This window comes from Macaca fascicularis, chromosome 1 (genome assembly GCF_037993035.2).
Source record: "Macaca fascicularis isolate 582-1 chromosome 1, T2T-MFA8v1.1".
Lineage (NCBI taxonomy): Eukaryota > Metazoa > Chordata > Mammalia > Primates > Cercopithecidae > Macaca > Macaca fascicularis.
Window position 1 is genome coordinate 157,111,100 of NC_088375.1, and position 16,609 is coordinate 157,127,708.

The 16,609-nt window shown below is 42.2% G+C and overlaps 1 protein-coding gene across 4 annotated transcripts in view; it reads right to left on the reverse strand.

The window, feature by feature from the left end:
• AK5 (adenylate kinase 5) overlaps positions 1-16,609 on the reverse strand; it is a 293,062-nt gene that overhangs the window by 39,772 nt on the left and 236,681 nt on the right. For all 4 annotated transcript variants that reach the window (XM_005542979.5, XM_005542978.5, XM_045368561.3 and 1 more), the window contains exon 11: positions 670-833. In XM_005542979.5, coding sequence (XP_005543036.2) covers positions 670-833 — 164 coding nt within the window. The remainder of the gene's footprint in view (positions 1-669; positions 834-16,609) is intronic.

Below are 16,609 nucleotides of genomic sequence, written 5' to 3' on the forward strand. Positions count from 1 at the left end.
CTGTAATGGTCTGTTTTCCTTTCATGAGGACCATTCTGGCTTCCAGGTGGGAAACTGGTTAGAGAGGAACCAGACAGCTCTATTGCTAACAGAGACTGTATCATACAGCCCTCATTACAGAGCCTAGCATGGCACCCCATGTGGCAGGGATGAATATTTCTTGATATCCCTACCATCCAGCTTCTCAGAGATGGATGGTGACTTAAGAAGAAGAAAAAAGATAGAAAAGGGGATATTCTTAAATTACACAAGAAGATAGCAAATTTCAAGATAATGCCATCATACCTCCCAGGACTAGACCAAAGCATTGTTTTATATTTTCTGGGGGTTTCTAATTCTGGGCTCTGCTGCACCACACTCACTTCTATTTTGAAACTTCTCCCATTCTAAAGTGGGATGAATTTGGAGGGAAAATGTGAAATTAGGCCAACATTCGAGGGTCTGGTAGCCAAACAAGATGGAAGGAGCCTGGGCCAGCTCAACCTGGCTGGGCAGAAGGGCTGTCTGCTGTAGACCTGCCTGCGTCTGGATTGCTGCAAAGGAGGGCAATAAAATACAGCTATTGTTTCTTTGGGTTTCTTAGTTCCAGCAGCTCAGATTCCTTACAAAAACCCCAAAGATCTCCCCAGACAGGAAGGGCAGTAGTGTCGGGCAGGCCGTGTTACTTACTGAGGGCACCAGGTCTCCACGTTCCATAATGTCTCTGATCAATTTGCTTCTTTCAGATTCTGATGCCAGTTCCTTACGCAGGAGCTCGCCAGTCGAGAGATGTGTAAATCCATATTTTTCCACCAGCTTTTCACACTGTGTGCCTTTGCCAGAGCCAGGACCACCTTGAAAAGAAGTCATGTGTCAGACATGCATTCCAAGTCTGGTGCCTCATTTTTAATGGTAGTCACCATGGTGAGCAAGCCTCAGTGTTCCAGTCGCCAAGCATGTATTGGGAGCTTGGGATTTGCTATACCAGGAGCTGTGCTGAGAGTGGTGGATGCAAGTGGAGAATGGGATACAGCCCTTACCTTTAAACAGCTTAGACTATCCATGAAGCAGGAGGGGGCAGGTGTTACAGAAAAACAAACAGTTACTTTTCATAGACCACTTGTAACTCATGGTCATGGGCAGTTAGTGAAGAGGAGTGCAACCTACTATGGGGGCACAGAGGAGGGGTACTTGGCTCCGTTTTGGTAGAGATGCAAAGTCAGAGAAGTTTCCTTGGAGAACTGAACCTGCTCATGTGCAGAGCACTGGCCACAGTTCCTGATAGTGAATGCTCAACAAATGCTAGCTTTTAATTTAAGAAAATAAGTGTTTTTATTTTCAGCAATCTCAAACTTACAATAGAGTTGTGAGGACAAAGAACTTTCAGAAACACTTGGGAATAAGTTGCTAAGTGGATGCCTCTTTACTCCAGAACCTTTTAGTGTCATTTCCCACAAACAAGGAAACAAGCACTTCCTCCTTCATAATGATATCCTTGGACCCCTCCACATTTCAATTGAATTGTCCCAATTGACTCCATAATGTCCTCTGAAGTCAATGGGTCAAGTTCAGGATCACACATTGCCTTTCGTCGTCATGTCCTTCTGCTCTCCTTCAGTATGGAACAGTTTTTGTGGGTGTCCTTGACACATTTTAAGATTATGAATAGTTATTTTATAGAATGTCCCTCAATGTTTTATTTCTTATTTTTTCCCTAGCTATTATCAATTCTGAGTATCTACCATATCCCTTTCATGAAGAGTATGTCTTTGACTCTTTCCCTTGCCCTCCAAGTTCAATCAGTTAAGTCACAGGATTTTACATCTGAAAATAATAATAATAGCTAACCTTTGTCAAGTGCTTATTGTACCAGTCACTATTCTAAACATTTTAGGTATTATGTATGAAGTTATATAAAATAGAGGCATGCACGGTCATTATTCCCATTTTACAGATAAGGAAGCCGAGGCACAGAGAAGTTAACTCCATTGGGTAAGCTGCACTGCTAGTGAGTAGCAAGCCTAGGACGTGAAGCCTGAGCTCTGACTCTCAGAGGCATTCCCTTCTCTCCTCCCCACTGTGGCCACATTGACCTGGCCACACTTCAGGTCCTCATCCTCTCTGCCTGGCGTATGGCGATAACTCCATCTCCGCATGTCAGAATGGGAGGAGCTTTGGAGCCCCACAGACTTGCTAGCAGGATGATGTGCCTGGAAAGCAGGGCGCTCCCACCTCCATAGCACTCAATGGCCTCCTATGCCCCCAGAGTAAAATTCAAATTCCCTACAGCAGCATCCCAACTCTCCAGAATCTAGTCCTACTTTACCTCTCCAGCATCTTTCCCCCTATTTCTTTTTCTTCTCCTTTTTTTTTTTTTTTTTGAGATGGAGTCTTGCTCTATCGCCCAGGCTGGAGTGCAGTGGTGCAATGTCACCTCACTGCAACCTCCACCCCTCAGGTTCAAGTAATTCTCCTGCCTCAGCCTCCCAATTAGCTGGGATTACAGGTGCACGCCACCATGCCTGGCAAATTTTTGTATTTTTTGATACAGACAGGGTTTCACTACATTGGCCAGGCTGGTCTCGAACTTCTGGCCTCAAGTGATCCACCCGCCTCAGCCTCCTGAAGTCCTGGGATTACAGGCATGAGCCACTGTGCCGGATCCCTCTCCCCCATTTCTTACCCTCCTCCAGCACTGTCATGTCCAACTGACACAGTTCTAGGACTGACACAGTTCTTTCAATGCTTTCCATGTGCCTGGAAAGTAGGGCACTCCCACCTCCATAGCATTCAATGGCCTCCTATGCCCACACAGACTTTTCCAGGCTACCATGCTTTTGTTCTTCTTGGTCCTCAGCTTGAAAGGCCCTTCCTTCCTTCTCTTCTCTTTGTTTTCTCCCCCAGCTTTATTGAGGTATCATTGATAAAACTATAAATTTAAGGTGTACAATGTGACGATTTGATATACATATATATATTGTGAAATGATTACCACAATCAAGTTAATAAACCTTCATCTCATATAGTTAACTTTTTTTTTTGTGCTGAAGACATTTCACATCTATTCTCCTAGCTAATTTCAAGTATATAATACAGTGTTGTTAATTGTAGCCATCACACTGTACATGAGGTCTCCAGAACCACTTCTCCTCACTTCCTCAGCCCCTGGCAACCACCATTCTTACTACCTGCTTCTATGAATTTGACTTTTCAGATTCCACGTACATGTGAGATCATGTAGTATTTGTCTTTCTGTGCCTGGCTTATTTCACTTAGCATAATGTCTTCCAATATGTTATCACAAATGGCAGCATTTCTGTCTTTTATGGCTGAATAATATTCTATATTCCAGCACATTTTCTTTACCCATTCATCTTTTCTTTCTTTCTTTTTTTTTTTCTTTGAGATAGTGTCTTGCTCTGTCCCCAGGCTGGAGTACAGTGGCACAATCTCAGCTCACTGCATCCTTGAACTCAAAACTCCTGGGCTGAAGCAATCCTCTTGCCTTGGCCTCTTGGGTAGCTGGGACTATAAGTACACACCACCACACCCAGCTAATTTTTAAATTTTTTGTAGAAACAGGGTCTCTTGCTATGTTGCCCAGGCTGGTCTTGAACTCCAGGCCTCAAGCGATCCTCTCACCTCAGCCTGTCAAACTTCTGGGATTACAGGCCTGAGCCACTGTGCCCAGCCACATTCATCCTTTTTCCTAATGATCAAGGTCTTCCTCAGCCCTTAGGCCCAGATCACATGCTTCCCTCTTCACCCTCGACTCTGTTGGAGCCAATGCTGTAAACAGCGCCGTAAGCAGCGCCAATGCTGTAAACAGCGCCGTGTAATCCCTGCCTGCCTTACTCTTGGGCTGCAGCTCCCTCACTGGTCGCCGGCCCTGCAGGCTTCTCTGGGTGCCCTGAGCACATTACACAGCACCTTGCACATTGTAAGTTCGCCATAAATGCCTGACAAAGTTAAAAGGAAATATTTACCATCAGCATGCAAAACATGATTGAAATTTTAGTATGGTAATGAGGATTTACAACTCATTCTGCAATTTTCCTGGTTTGCCTTTTGTCATACTTAAAGCTCCTTTGTTTGTGCAGTTTGCAACTTCCCTCTTAAGGGACATTAGTTGTTGACCCTTTTTAATAGAACGGCCCCTCATTTCCCCTTCTTTGCCTTGCCAGAAAATCCAGGAAAGATCTGAGTTTTCTATCTTCTGCTCATCTATACAGCTGCTCTAAGCCAAATGGGGAGGGAGTCAGTCAGACCCCTCATAGTATTGTCAGGGATGGGCCGGATGTAATAGGAAAACAGCAATTATAGAGGCTCCCCAAAATAATGCAGACCACTTAAAGAAGCAGCCAATTGCCAGCTAATGCTATGTTTACTGTAAGCACTATGCCTCCTGTCTCTCGGTATAATGGGAATGGAGAGTGTGGGAACAAGGAGGCCACTCCGGAGAAGAAGTGCTTCCAGGTAAATGACTAAGGGGTGAAGTGGCTGAGCTCCTGCAAAGGCCATCATGGTTTCTGCGGCTGGATTTACCTGGAAATGCTTTTCCTGGGATGGCTGGGAGCCCTCCATGTGGAAAAGATATTTTCAGACTTGGCTTACAAGGCAAAAATGCCATGTTCCAATTATTTTCTTCCTTCAGCATCCTGCTAATATGACTATTACAGTTTTTGTTCCTCTAAAATGTTATTTAATAAAAGTCGACACAAAGGCAATTAAAAATCTTCAGCTCAAATTAACAACAGCTGTGTGTTGAACAGCAGCCGCTGCCCCAGTTAGAAACTTTCGTGGGAGCAACAGCTGCAGATTTTTAGCATTCTTTGGCCAAATGGCGCAGGCACTGTGGAATTTTAAGTAATCTACACAATAGCTTGATTCTTCCCTTGGCTCCAAACTGAAGAACAAAGTGATTTTATCACTGCAGTGAAAGCACGAAAACTGCTGGTAGAAACATAAATTTTCATATACTGCCACTGACATATCTTTGAGGTCTTAACTGATGACTTTTAAATAAAAAACAATGGGGCCTTGATATCCCTCCAGGATAATTTGTTACACAGCAAAAGATATTTTGAGGAACCACATCTCAGAATGAGTGGGCTGTGTCTTCTGGTGGCAAGATGACTGATGACAGATAGGAGCTGTCACATTTACTGTCATCTCACTAATTTTTAGTGTATCATTACCCAAGGCTCGGACCCCTGAACAAGCCCATACACCATACCACATGATGTGATTCACAAAGAGAGTGTGGAATATGAGATTCTATTTTGAAGATGTCTGTAAACACCTCACAAAAAGGTGGAAAATGTAAAAAGCGTTCCCTGTGAGGCCAAAGGTGCTACATTGTGAAAAGTGCAGGTACTGTGAGCGTCCACTTCCCATCTCAGTAAGTCATGTCCCTACAGGTCGCGACAGCATCGCCATAGAAGGAAGGGAGGGGAGAGACTGTATGGGAATTGCCAGCCCAGGGAGTCTAAGTCTGCCTTCTCTTCGGTACCTGATGTTCTTTGAGAGGTAGAACTGAAACCACCTGCATCACCTCAGCATGCCCACGTGGGTCACATTTTCCAGTGTGCTTTGTATTGACAGGAGCAATCCTCTCCTGTGAGATAGCTCCTGGATTCATTAGCTAGGCTCCTTAAGATAAGGACCAGCCTCCGCCTCCCAGGTTCAAGCAATTCTCCTGCCTCAGCCTCCCAAGTAGCTGGGACTACAGGCGAGTGCCAGCACTCCTGGCTAATTTTTGTATTTTTAGTAGAGGCAGGGTTTCACCATGTTGACCAGGCTGGTCTTGAACCCCTGACCTCAAGTGATCTGCCCACCTTGGCCTCCCAAAGTGCTGGGATTACAGGCATGAGCCACCGGGCCCAGCCTAAAATGACCTTTGTTGACATTTTATTGCATCTTACTAACTCCAGGATGTTACCTGGAATTAAGCATGAAGCTTAATTAATACAGCTCTTTTTAAAGAAACATCTGTTGGACAGCTAGTGTGGGTTTCACACTGCTAAGCACTAGAAATAAAAAGACCCAGAACTGGGTCTTTTCCATCAGAAAGGTCACAGTCTAGTGGGGAGGACGGGCAGGTGAACCATCATCACAGCTGTGTGATAGGTTCTATGAGTGGGGCCTGTAAACACCATCGCAGAAGCACTGGCTGGGACTCCGTAGGAAGGGGAAGGGTAATTAATCACCTTTGCCAGCACAAGGGAAGTGTGGGAAAGATGGCATAAGGCTGAGCCTGGTGTCTTCAGTAATGGAACCTGGAGCATGAAAGGGCTCTGCATCTGCACAGGGGTGGAAGTGGAGGAGTATGAAGTATTATGAAGGGCACAGGACGGGTGATCTGACAATCAACACTGGTTCTGCCACTTACTAGTCACATGGTTACAGAGCAATCTTTTAATTTCTCTAAATCTTAGTTTCTTCATCTGTAAAATGGGGGGAATCATCACCAACTTTCTGCCTCATTCCACTTGAGGCGCTACCTCCTCATCTCCCATACCCGACCAGTTGCCAAGCTTTGTCAAGTCTACATTTGAAAAGTCTCTGCGATTTGTCCCCTGTTCTCCCAAATGTCAATGAAAACTTTCCTGTTTCCATCTCTCTGTGAAAATGTTGGTGCTTGGTAAAAGCTATTTACAATGAAGGGGTGTTATACACCTCCATAGCTCTTCCCGAGTTACACTGTCTGGCACATCAAGGTTTAAATTAAACATAATCCAAAGTCAGTAATGAATCTGGGGACTAGCCATTACTTCCAGACTTCCAGACCACTTGCAGGTACTTAAGATATATCCGTGTGTGCACGATCTCTCTCTCTCTCTGTGTGTCACACACACACATGTATATATGTGACAGTGTATGTGAAGATACATGTATCTAGTTTAGAAAACTCAATGTTTATTTTCTCCAAGTTTCAAAGCAGAGAGAACAGTATTCTCTGGGTTTAATTGCTATCAGCAAAACTTTCCAGGCTTTAATTCCCATTCCACCGCAGTCTGAGAGATCTTTAAGCCTCCTCAGCACCAATGACCTTCATCACTAACCCAATTTCAGCCTCCCGCGGCTCTGGCTGAACCTGAGCGTTCGTTATTTGGATGTATTCTCCCACTCTGATAGCATCTTTCTCTCCCTTTCGCTTTTCCCTTGACCTCACTTCTTCTCAACTTGTTCCTTGCCATCGTTATGACCTTACTGGGTTGGCCCATTCCCTTTGGGCTCCACTTACCTCCCTAGCTAGCTGGATGCCAGGCCCTTTCTAGCAACTTTGAATCCTTTGCCCCACTTCAGTTCTATGGAACCTGCCGTGTCACCATCAGCCTACTCTCCCTGCCCAGCCCACCATAGGCTTTATTTGCATCTACTCTGGGCTGCTAAGAGTTCCCTTGAGAAAGTCCGAAAACTGAACCGAGTCATGTTATCTAACTTCATAATAGTTTTTAGTGCTTCTTGGCAAATATCCTTCTTTTTTCCTGGTATCAAGTTGGACATTAATTGGATGTCCATGAATGGACGCTAATACTTCCCACTGTCCTTCAAACACATCCTCATTTCTCTCACTCTTCACATGTTTAACCCTCTTACTCACTAAGATGAAGACTGTCTCATTTCCTCAGTGTTTTCAGAACATTGATGTCTTCATCCTTTGCCCTCTATCCTTCTTTCTCCTGTTTGGAAAATTTTATGCCATTTAGCTTAAGGCTAATTTATCTGCCTTGGCTCCTGTAAAATATATACATATATTACAGATGACTTCATACCCTCTTTTTTTGTCCATATGAAATTTATATTTCTCTTGGTTGGCAGCTTCTTTTCTGTATAACATCATGCTCAGTTTTCCCCAGTCCACACAATAAGGATCAGAATTATTATCTGTAAAATGAGGCAGTTCCTCTTGGCGATGGTTAGAAATCTTTTTAGCTTCTTCCTAGTAAAATTCTATAATCTTACAAAGGTTGGACACAGGTTTTTTTATATTGTGGTACTATTTTAACAACTATTGTGGTACTATACATATGATTTCCCTGCTTTGGCTCCTGTAAAATATAAATTTGAATATATACAAAATACAAATATATATATTATATTTTATAGGAGCCAAAGCAGAGAAATTATATACATATAAAATATATTAATAGATAGATAAAGGATATGTACGTACAGATACATGTATCTAGTTTATATGGATGATATATATTATTTACTTAAAATTTTGTCTTCCTTATTAGGTTCCATGGTATGAGTGTGGAATCTGGGTCTACTTTGCTCGCCATGGTGCCCAAACACAGTGCCTGAAATATAATAGCCACTTCATAATAGCAGCTGAAAGACTAAAAAATTTAATGATAAATGGATCCTCTTCTGCCTGCTCCAAAAACCTGACGCTCTCTTTTTTGTCCATATGAAATATATTTCTCTTGGTTGGCATCTTTTCTTCTGTATAACATCATGCTTGGTTCTTCCCCAGTCCAAATGAAAATATTTCTACCATTGCGTGTGTCCTCTGAGTTATCTTTATATTCTTTTCTGTTTTTTTTTTTTGTTTTTTTGTTTTTTTAGCAGCGGAAAACTGCCTGTTTCCATTTCCTCTTCATTTATTGACTCCCTATCCTCTTGGAAAACTATCTCCTATCTCATCACACTCTGAAATTGCTCTTTTACAGTTCAACAGCGATTGCATATTTGTCATATTACTTGTTGGCTTGCTTCTAGTCTTTGATACCTTTGACTCTGTAACACCAACAACCAACATCTAAAAATTCTCTCCTTCTCTGGCTTCTAGCACATACAGTTTGCTCACGTTCTCTTCCTTTCTTTGCCAGGCTGAAGCTCGCGGAGGGCAGAAACCACTTCACTTAGGCTGGCATCCCCACAGAACCTGGCCCAGTGTCACAGACAATTGTTAACGACAGCCAGTGTCCAGGAGCCTGTGGCCCTACGAAAGTGACACCTCTGCTCCTTTCACATAAGATGATCATGGGACCCACGGGCTTGAGTTCCAGGTTCACACCTCAGGCCATTCTCCATCCGGTTAGATGACTTTGATCAAGTCACATATCTGCTTTGAGCTTCAACCTCTTCAGTTAGAAAATGGGGGTGGTCACAATGCCTGTTGGTTGTGAGGGCAAAATAATGTATGTGAATCTCTTGGATCGGTAGCTGGCAAAGTGAAACGCACAATAAGCATCATAATTATTATCTGCAAAATGTGGCAGCTACTGTTGGTGACGTTTAAAAGTCTTTCTAACTCTTTCTAACTTACTCCCACTAAAATTCCCTGAGCTTACAAAGGTTGGACACAGCAGTTTTATATCCTGGTACTGTTTTAACACCTTTAAAGGCGCATCGTCTTCCCAGTTATGGCTTGTGAGAGGATCGAATATCTTTTGCAAATCAAACTATCTTATTTCTAATCTCCATATTTTAGAAACCTATCATATTTCTGCCTGTTGAAATATTTCTTTCTCCCTAAATGAAAATAGGTCCCTATGTTGGGTTGAGGTTTTTGTGAACGAATGACTCTTTTCTGAGAAAAACTATTATGCCATCAGATCATGAACTGACTGTGCCCTAGGAATGATCCTCAACCAGTCTGGGCCTATGAGTCACTTGAAACTTCTCCATCTGGGAAGAGCTGCATCACTGTGCCGAGCTTCAGCAGGCTGCTGCTGGGAACTGACACTCTTGGACCGAAAACAATTGAGATAAATAGATCTTTATCCTCAAAGACAACATCTTTATTAGTTCTGAAATGCACTGACTGCTTCAGGTTATTTGGTGCATATGTGGAAATATGCCAGGGTCTGCTGAAGGTTATATGGGAAAACTTTAAATGGGACTGGGAATGTCTTGATAGTAGAAACCGTGCCTTATTTATCAGTGCCTGTGTATAGTATATCAATGAATGAATGATGGACTATCTGTGAGCTTCACAAAGGCAACCCTGGACATAACAAGAAAGTCAATTAGGGGACCTTTGTTCTTGACCACTCCTCCTTTGAACTAGCCGAGTGATTCTGGGAGAGTCACTTTGCCTCTTTGGGTGCTGGCTTCTCTGTTTGTAAAGAGAAGAGGCTGAATTAAATGAGTGGCTTCCTGTGTTAGATTGTATTACTTTCTTCAATATTCCAGCTTTCCTTCCATAGTGCTTCTCCCTGTGCCTGTGGAAGGGGGACTCTTCCCCACCTTCTTTCTTTTCTTTCTTTCTTCTTTTTCTTTTTGAGATGGAGTCTTGCTCTGTCGCCCAAGCTGGAGTGCAATGGCGCGATCTTGGCTCACTGCAACCTCTGCCACCAGGGTTCAAGCGATTCTCCTGCCTCAGCCTCCCGAGTAGCTGGGATTACAGGCACCCACCACCATGCTTGGCTATTTTCTGTATTTTCAGTAGAGACGGGGTTTTGCCATGTTGGCCAGGCTGGTCTCGAACTCCTGACTCAGGTGATCCGCCCACCTCAGCCTTCAAAGTGCTGAGATTACAGGTGAGAGCCACCATGCCCAGCCTGCCCCAAACTTCTTGAAGTTAAGAGTTCCAGGGGACTTGCTTTGGTCAATGAAATGTGGGCAGAGGCGGATGTGTACCGGTTTTGAGCAGAGGTTTTCACACCCAGCACATGGTGTGCCAGGTCTTTTCCCTTTGCCATGAGGCTGGTAATGTTTCAGCTAATAAGGGCTCCATCGGCATGGTTACCAGAGTGAAGCTGGGGAGTTGTTTGGAAAAACTCCTGAATTTGCAGATCTGTACATCTCTGGGCTGAGGCTTGGGAACTTAAGAGTTTTAGAAAATTCCCCAGGGAAAGTGTACAGACATCTTCAATTTACTTTGAAGTGTACAAGAAAAAGAGATGTATTGATGGATGAATAGAGGGACAGATATAGAACAAGACAAGATATACAGGTTGGAGCACTCCTTATCTGAAATGCTTGGGATCAGAAGTGTTTTATATTTTAATTTTTTTTGATTTTGGGATATTTGCATTATACTTACTAGTTGAGCATCCCAAATCCTAAAATTCAAAATCCCAAATGCTCCAATGAGCATTTTCTTTGAGCATCACGTTGGCATGCAAAAAGATTAGGATTTTGGAACATTTTGGAGTTTGGATTTTTGGATTAGGGATACTCAACTTGTAGTAAGATGTTAACTGAAGACTCTAGGTGGTGGGTATACAAGTGTTCGCTGTAATAGTCTTCCAGCTTTGCTGTATGTTTGAAATATTTTCATAATAAAAAAAGGATAATTCCCCAGTGATTCTGATGATTAGCCTGATTTGGAACTTCTAGATTAGATAACCTAAGGAAGGCAATTTGCTGTGAAGTCCCCAATGTCACTGCAGGAAGTCTTTGTTGATTTTTCTTTCTATATTTACAATGTAATAATGCTAAGATAATGGTTCTATCATGAATGAATAATTATTATGATGGTTAATAAAAATCCTTATTGCCTTATCAAAATCAGGGCCATGCCTCTGTCTTGCAGATGAAGGGAATTTTTGGTTTTCTTAGCATAAAGCTGGAGAGAATAGTAGGGGAACTGTGGCCTATTTTGCACCAATGGTATAGTTGAGAGACCAAATATGTTTGAGAAGTCATTGCAGACTATTCAGAAAAAAGTCACAATACTTTTGGCTTGATATTTTATCTAATAAATATCTGTTTTATATGTTCTATTTGTAATTATTTAATTCTTACAACAGCTATTTGAAGAAGGTGCTGTTTGTAATACTATCACAGATGAAGAAACCATGCCAAGGGCCAGCTGTGCCCTGGTACCACTAAACTCTACACCCTCTCATATGTGGGGCCCTTCTGACCTGTCTTTCTGGAAATCAGACAGACTTCCTTTGGGAAATGCACTGCACAGCCTGCAGTTGACTGGAATGGTCACTGGGAGCTGGGCTTTCATCATGGCCCCCTCAGCTGGCCAGATGAAATACAGGACACAGTCAAATCCTGCATGAGACTTATACTAAACGCCATGTCATTGTTCACCTACAATTCAAATCTAACTATGGCTCTTGTATTTTTCTTTGTTAAATCTGGCAACCCTATCAGGCCCCATCACTTATTCACTTTTTTTTTTTTTTTTTGAGACTGAGTCTCACTCTCTTATCTAGGCTGGAGTGCAGTGGCATGATCTTGGCTCACTGCAGCCTCTGCCTTCTGGGTTCAAGCCATTCTCCTGACTTAGCCTCCAGAATAGCTGGGATTACAGGCTTGTGCCACCATGCCCACCTAATTTTTGTATTTTTAGTAGGGATAGGGTTTCACTGTCTTGGCCAGGCTGGTCTCGAACTCCTGGCCTCAAGTGATCTGCCCGCATTGGCCTCCTAGAGTGCTAGGATTACAGGCGTGAGCCACTGTGCCTGGCCCACTTATTAACTATAAATAGTAGACTTTAGGGATGTGATTTCATTTATGTTCTAATTAACACTCTTTGATTTTACGATTCATTCAGCCAACACCCACCACAGCCACAGCGAGATGTGAAATCCCTCATTAATCAAGACTCTGAAACGAAATGCCAAGACTCCAGCTCCTACATGGACAGAAAATGAGGAAGGTTCAGGTCTCAGGTGACAGGAAAGGGCAGACACCTTTCCTGGTGCCTGTTGGTGGTGGTTCTGAAATGTTTTTACCCCATGAAGCTGGTGAGCTCCTACAGCTCACAGTACCCTAACCCCACAGAGGCAGAGACAAGATTTCCAAACTACTCATAAGAAAACACCATGAAATCACTTGTCCTTTCAGCTGAATACGAATCTACAGAAAAATTAAAAAATTAAAAAACCACAAAAAAATGAAAAAACCAACCAACCAACCAACCAACCAACCAAACACCGATCCTTTGTTTCTTCACCCAGAGGTCTCCAGGGCCTGTTCCAGACCCAGCTCATCAAGCACATTTATTTTTTCAAATTGACAGACCAGAGCTGCTTTTCACTTCACTCAGGTTCTGCTTGCTTGGGTTTCTGAATTCTTGGAATTCATTGTTCTAGAGTGCCCTGCCTCTTCCAGATTTTTAAACATACCACTTTTCCTATTTTGTAGCCTACTTTGTACCAAGTCTTAGGCATATATTAAGTGTATAGAATAGGAAACTTACAAATTTACCTCCTCCTTTCTATTTTTCCTTCTATTTATTTATTTTATTTTTTGAGACGGAGTCTTGCTCTGTTGCCCAGGCTGCTGATTTTGGTTCACTGCCATCTCCACCTCCACCTCCCAGGTTGAAGTGATTTTCATGCCTCAGTCTCCTGAGTAGCTGAGATTACAGGCGTGCAGCGTGCACCACCATGCTCAGCTAATTTTTTTAATTTTTCATTTTTAGTAGAGACAGGGTTTCACCATGTTGGCCAGGCTAGTCTCGAACTTCTGGCCTCAAGCTATCCACTTGCCTCGGTCTCCCAAAGTGCTGGGATTACAGGTGTGCACCACCATGTCTGCCCTCTTCTTTTAAAGAAATACTTTTTTTCTCCACTGTGAAAGAAATATATGCTCTTTACTGAAGATTTAGATAATTCAGAAAAGTAAAATGAAGAAGAAAAATAGTTTCACTCCCCATAGGTAACTGCTAAAGACACATTTTGTTTCTCTGCTGCTTTTTTCCTACATGTAGTTTTCTAGTTTGGTTTTCCTTGGGAATCTGTCTGCTCTGAAAGCTTACCTCTTTGGACTTCTGGATTCTCATCTGAAAATAAGCTTGTTGATGGAAAATAAGCGTCTTGTTGTTCCAAGGTCATATCCAGCACTATCACCCTAACTTTTTCTTTGTCAGAGAACTTGGAGATTATCTGTGCTTGCAGTCTATTTGTGTACAGTAAAGGGAAGTGAGACATTCAGGGCGAATGTTAGTTGGATTACGTCTGAGGTTTTATGTTCAATTCTAGACCACATTGCGGAAACTGGGAGTCTTACACATTGTGATGGGAACATAAAATGGGCACAATTGTTTTGAAGGGCAACTTGGCAATATAAGTAAAAGAATCTTAAAAGTTTAATTCATATCTGTGAATTTTACCTAAAGAGAAAAAAATCACTGTTTTAGTATATAGATATTCATTACAGAATTTTTAATAAAAGCAAAAATAATGAAAAAATAATGTATTATGATAATACAGCAATAGGTATAAACTGAATAAATTATATTACAGCAACATAAAGGAATAGGATGTACTCATTAAACTGATGTGCTGAAAGAAGACAGATACTAAATAATATATACAGTTATACAGTGTGATTCCATTTATGGAAGTTAAAAAATGTCTATGGTAGTCCTTGCAGGGAGTAGTGATGAGGAGGAGACACAAGGGAGACTTCTGAGGTTCTGGTCACGTTCAATTTCCTAATCTGCATCTTGGTAAGACACATGCATCCAATGAGCGAAATTTCATCAAACAGAATACCTAGGACTTGTGCACTTTTCTGTTTTTCTATTTCGGTTGAATTACAAAAGAACTTTAAAAAATGACATGGCATATTCAGGCATACTATCTTGGAAAGATGCCCTTGAGGTTTTGTTAAGCATAAAAAGTGGGTTTTAAAATTTTATGATCTCGTTCCGATGAAAAATGTACATTAAAATATATATACATACACAGAAAAAAAAACTGAGAGGAATATAAATCAAAATACTAATAGTATTCATTCCCAGGCATTGGGCTGTTTGTGATTTTGTTATTATTGATACACGTTTTCTAGAATGAAGATGTATTATTTTCTGTAAAAAGAAAAGAAATCCTTAAATTTGAAAATGTTCTGGCCAATCTGTTTTAGGAAAGATTTGGGCTGCATGTGTCTAAAGAGACATGACTTAGGGGAAATAATAAAAGTAGAATTTATTATTCATTCCACCAGAAAATGTAAGGAATCCAGATGAGCTAGGCAGTGGAAGGACTGGGGACACAGAGACAAGAAGATAGCACCCTGCTCTTGAGGAACTTATAACTTACAACAGAAGAAACTGCATGTTTTTAATTGGATGAAGACATAAATCAGAAGAAAAGCGTATATGTCTTCAAATATTTGAATGGGCAGGGTGGAGAGAAAGCTAATTTCCTCTGTATGGCAGGACTAGACTAAATAGTGAAAACTTTTTTTCAACCACAATTTTTTTTTTTTTTTTTGAGACAGTCTTTTGTCATCCAGGCTGGAGTGCAGTGGCGCGATCTTGGCTCCCTGCAATCTCCACCTCCTGGGTTCAAGCAATTCTCCTGCCTCAGCCTTCCAAGTAGCTGGGATTACAGGCACCCGCCACCACACCTGGCTCATTTTTTTTTGGTATATTTAGTAGAGACAGGGTTTCACCATGTTGGCTATGCTGGTCTTGAACCCCTGACCTCAGGTGATCTGTCCACCTCGGCCTCCCAAAGTGCTGGGATTATAGGCGTGAGCCACTGTACCCGGCCTCAATCCCAATTTTTTTTTTTTTTTTTTTTTTTTGAGATGGAGTCTCGCTCTGTCGCCTAGGCTGGAGTGCAGTGGTGCGATCTCGGCTCACTGCAGCTCCGCCTCCAGGGTTCATGCCATTCTCCTGCCTCAGCCTCCCGAGTAGCTGGGACTACAGGCGCCTACCACCTCGCCCGTCTAGTTTTTTTGTATTTTTTAGTAGAGACTTCACCGTGTTAGCCAGGATTGTCTCTATCTCCTGACCTCATGATCCACCTGTCTTGGCCTCCCAAAGTGCTGGGATTATAGGCTTGAGCCACCGCGCCCGGCCATCAATCCCAATTTTTAATAAAACCATATAGACAAATCTATCCAGTCTAAATCAGTTTGACCATAAGGTGAGCTTCTCATAAACCTTTTATAACTCTTTACAAATTCTTGTTAAAGAACAGATCTGTGCTCTTAGAAAACCATGTTTTGCTTTATTCCAAAAGCATGGAAAAAACTGAATAAAACCCCTTTAAATTTAGCCAATATGTTCATACACAAAATCTTTTACAATTAATTTTTCACAAGCCTTCCAAAACTTGCTCAAACTTTTAGGTTTATCATGTCTAATTTTAAACAATCCTTTAATCCTCCAAACTAGGCAAAAATGTACATTCCCATGCCTTCTTATACTCTTTTACTAAAAGCACAATTCACTTCCTCACAGGCCTGACATGTGAAACTGATGGTTTTTAGTAGTATTAATTTCATGTTACAATGTTAACTCTTAGCAATTTTTATTTTTGGTGAAAAACCTGGTAGGTGATTTTAATTATGTACTAGATGTAGAGCCTAGGACACCAGACAGAAGTGCCTAAATATTGGAAGTTTTGACAGAGCAGGTTTTGACTCAGTCTTAGGAAGACTTTCCTATGGACAACAGATGCCCAATAGAAACGCACCATCTCCTCTGCTGGGGAGACCAAGTGGATGCAGCCAGTGTCTTCCACTAGGGCTCCAGGCTAGGACAGTGCCACCTGAGTTCACCTATACCACAGCAGGGTGTGAGAGGCGGTGGCATTCCTGGGGCTTTGGTGAGTAGTCCAAGAGGGACTGTTGGACAGCTCCAAAAGAAGGCCTTCAAAAGCGGGGGTGCAGCTTCTGCCAACTTGCTTTGTTCTGACTTTGACAGTAAACTGTAGGCCTCTGCGAGGTGCAGCTAAATTCTGCTGCCGCCATG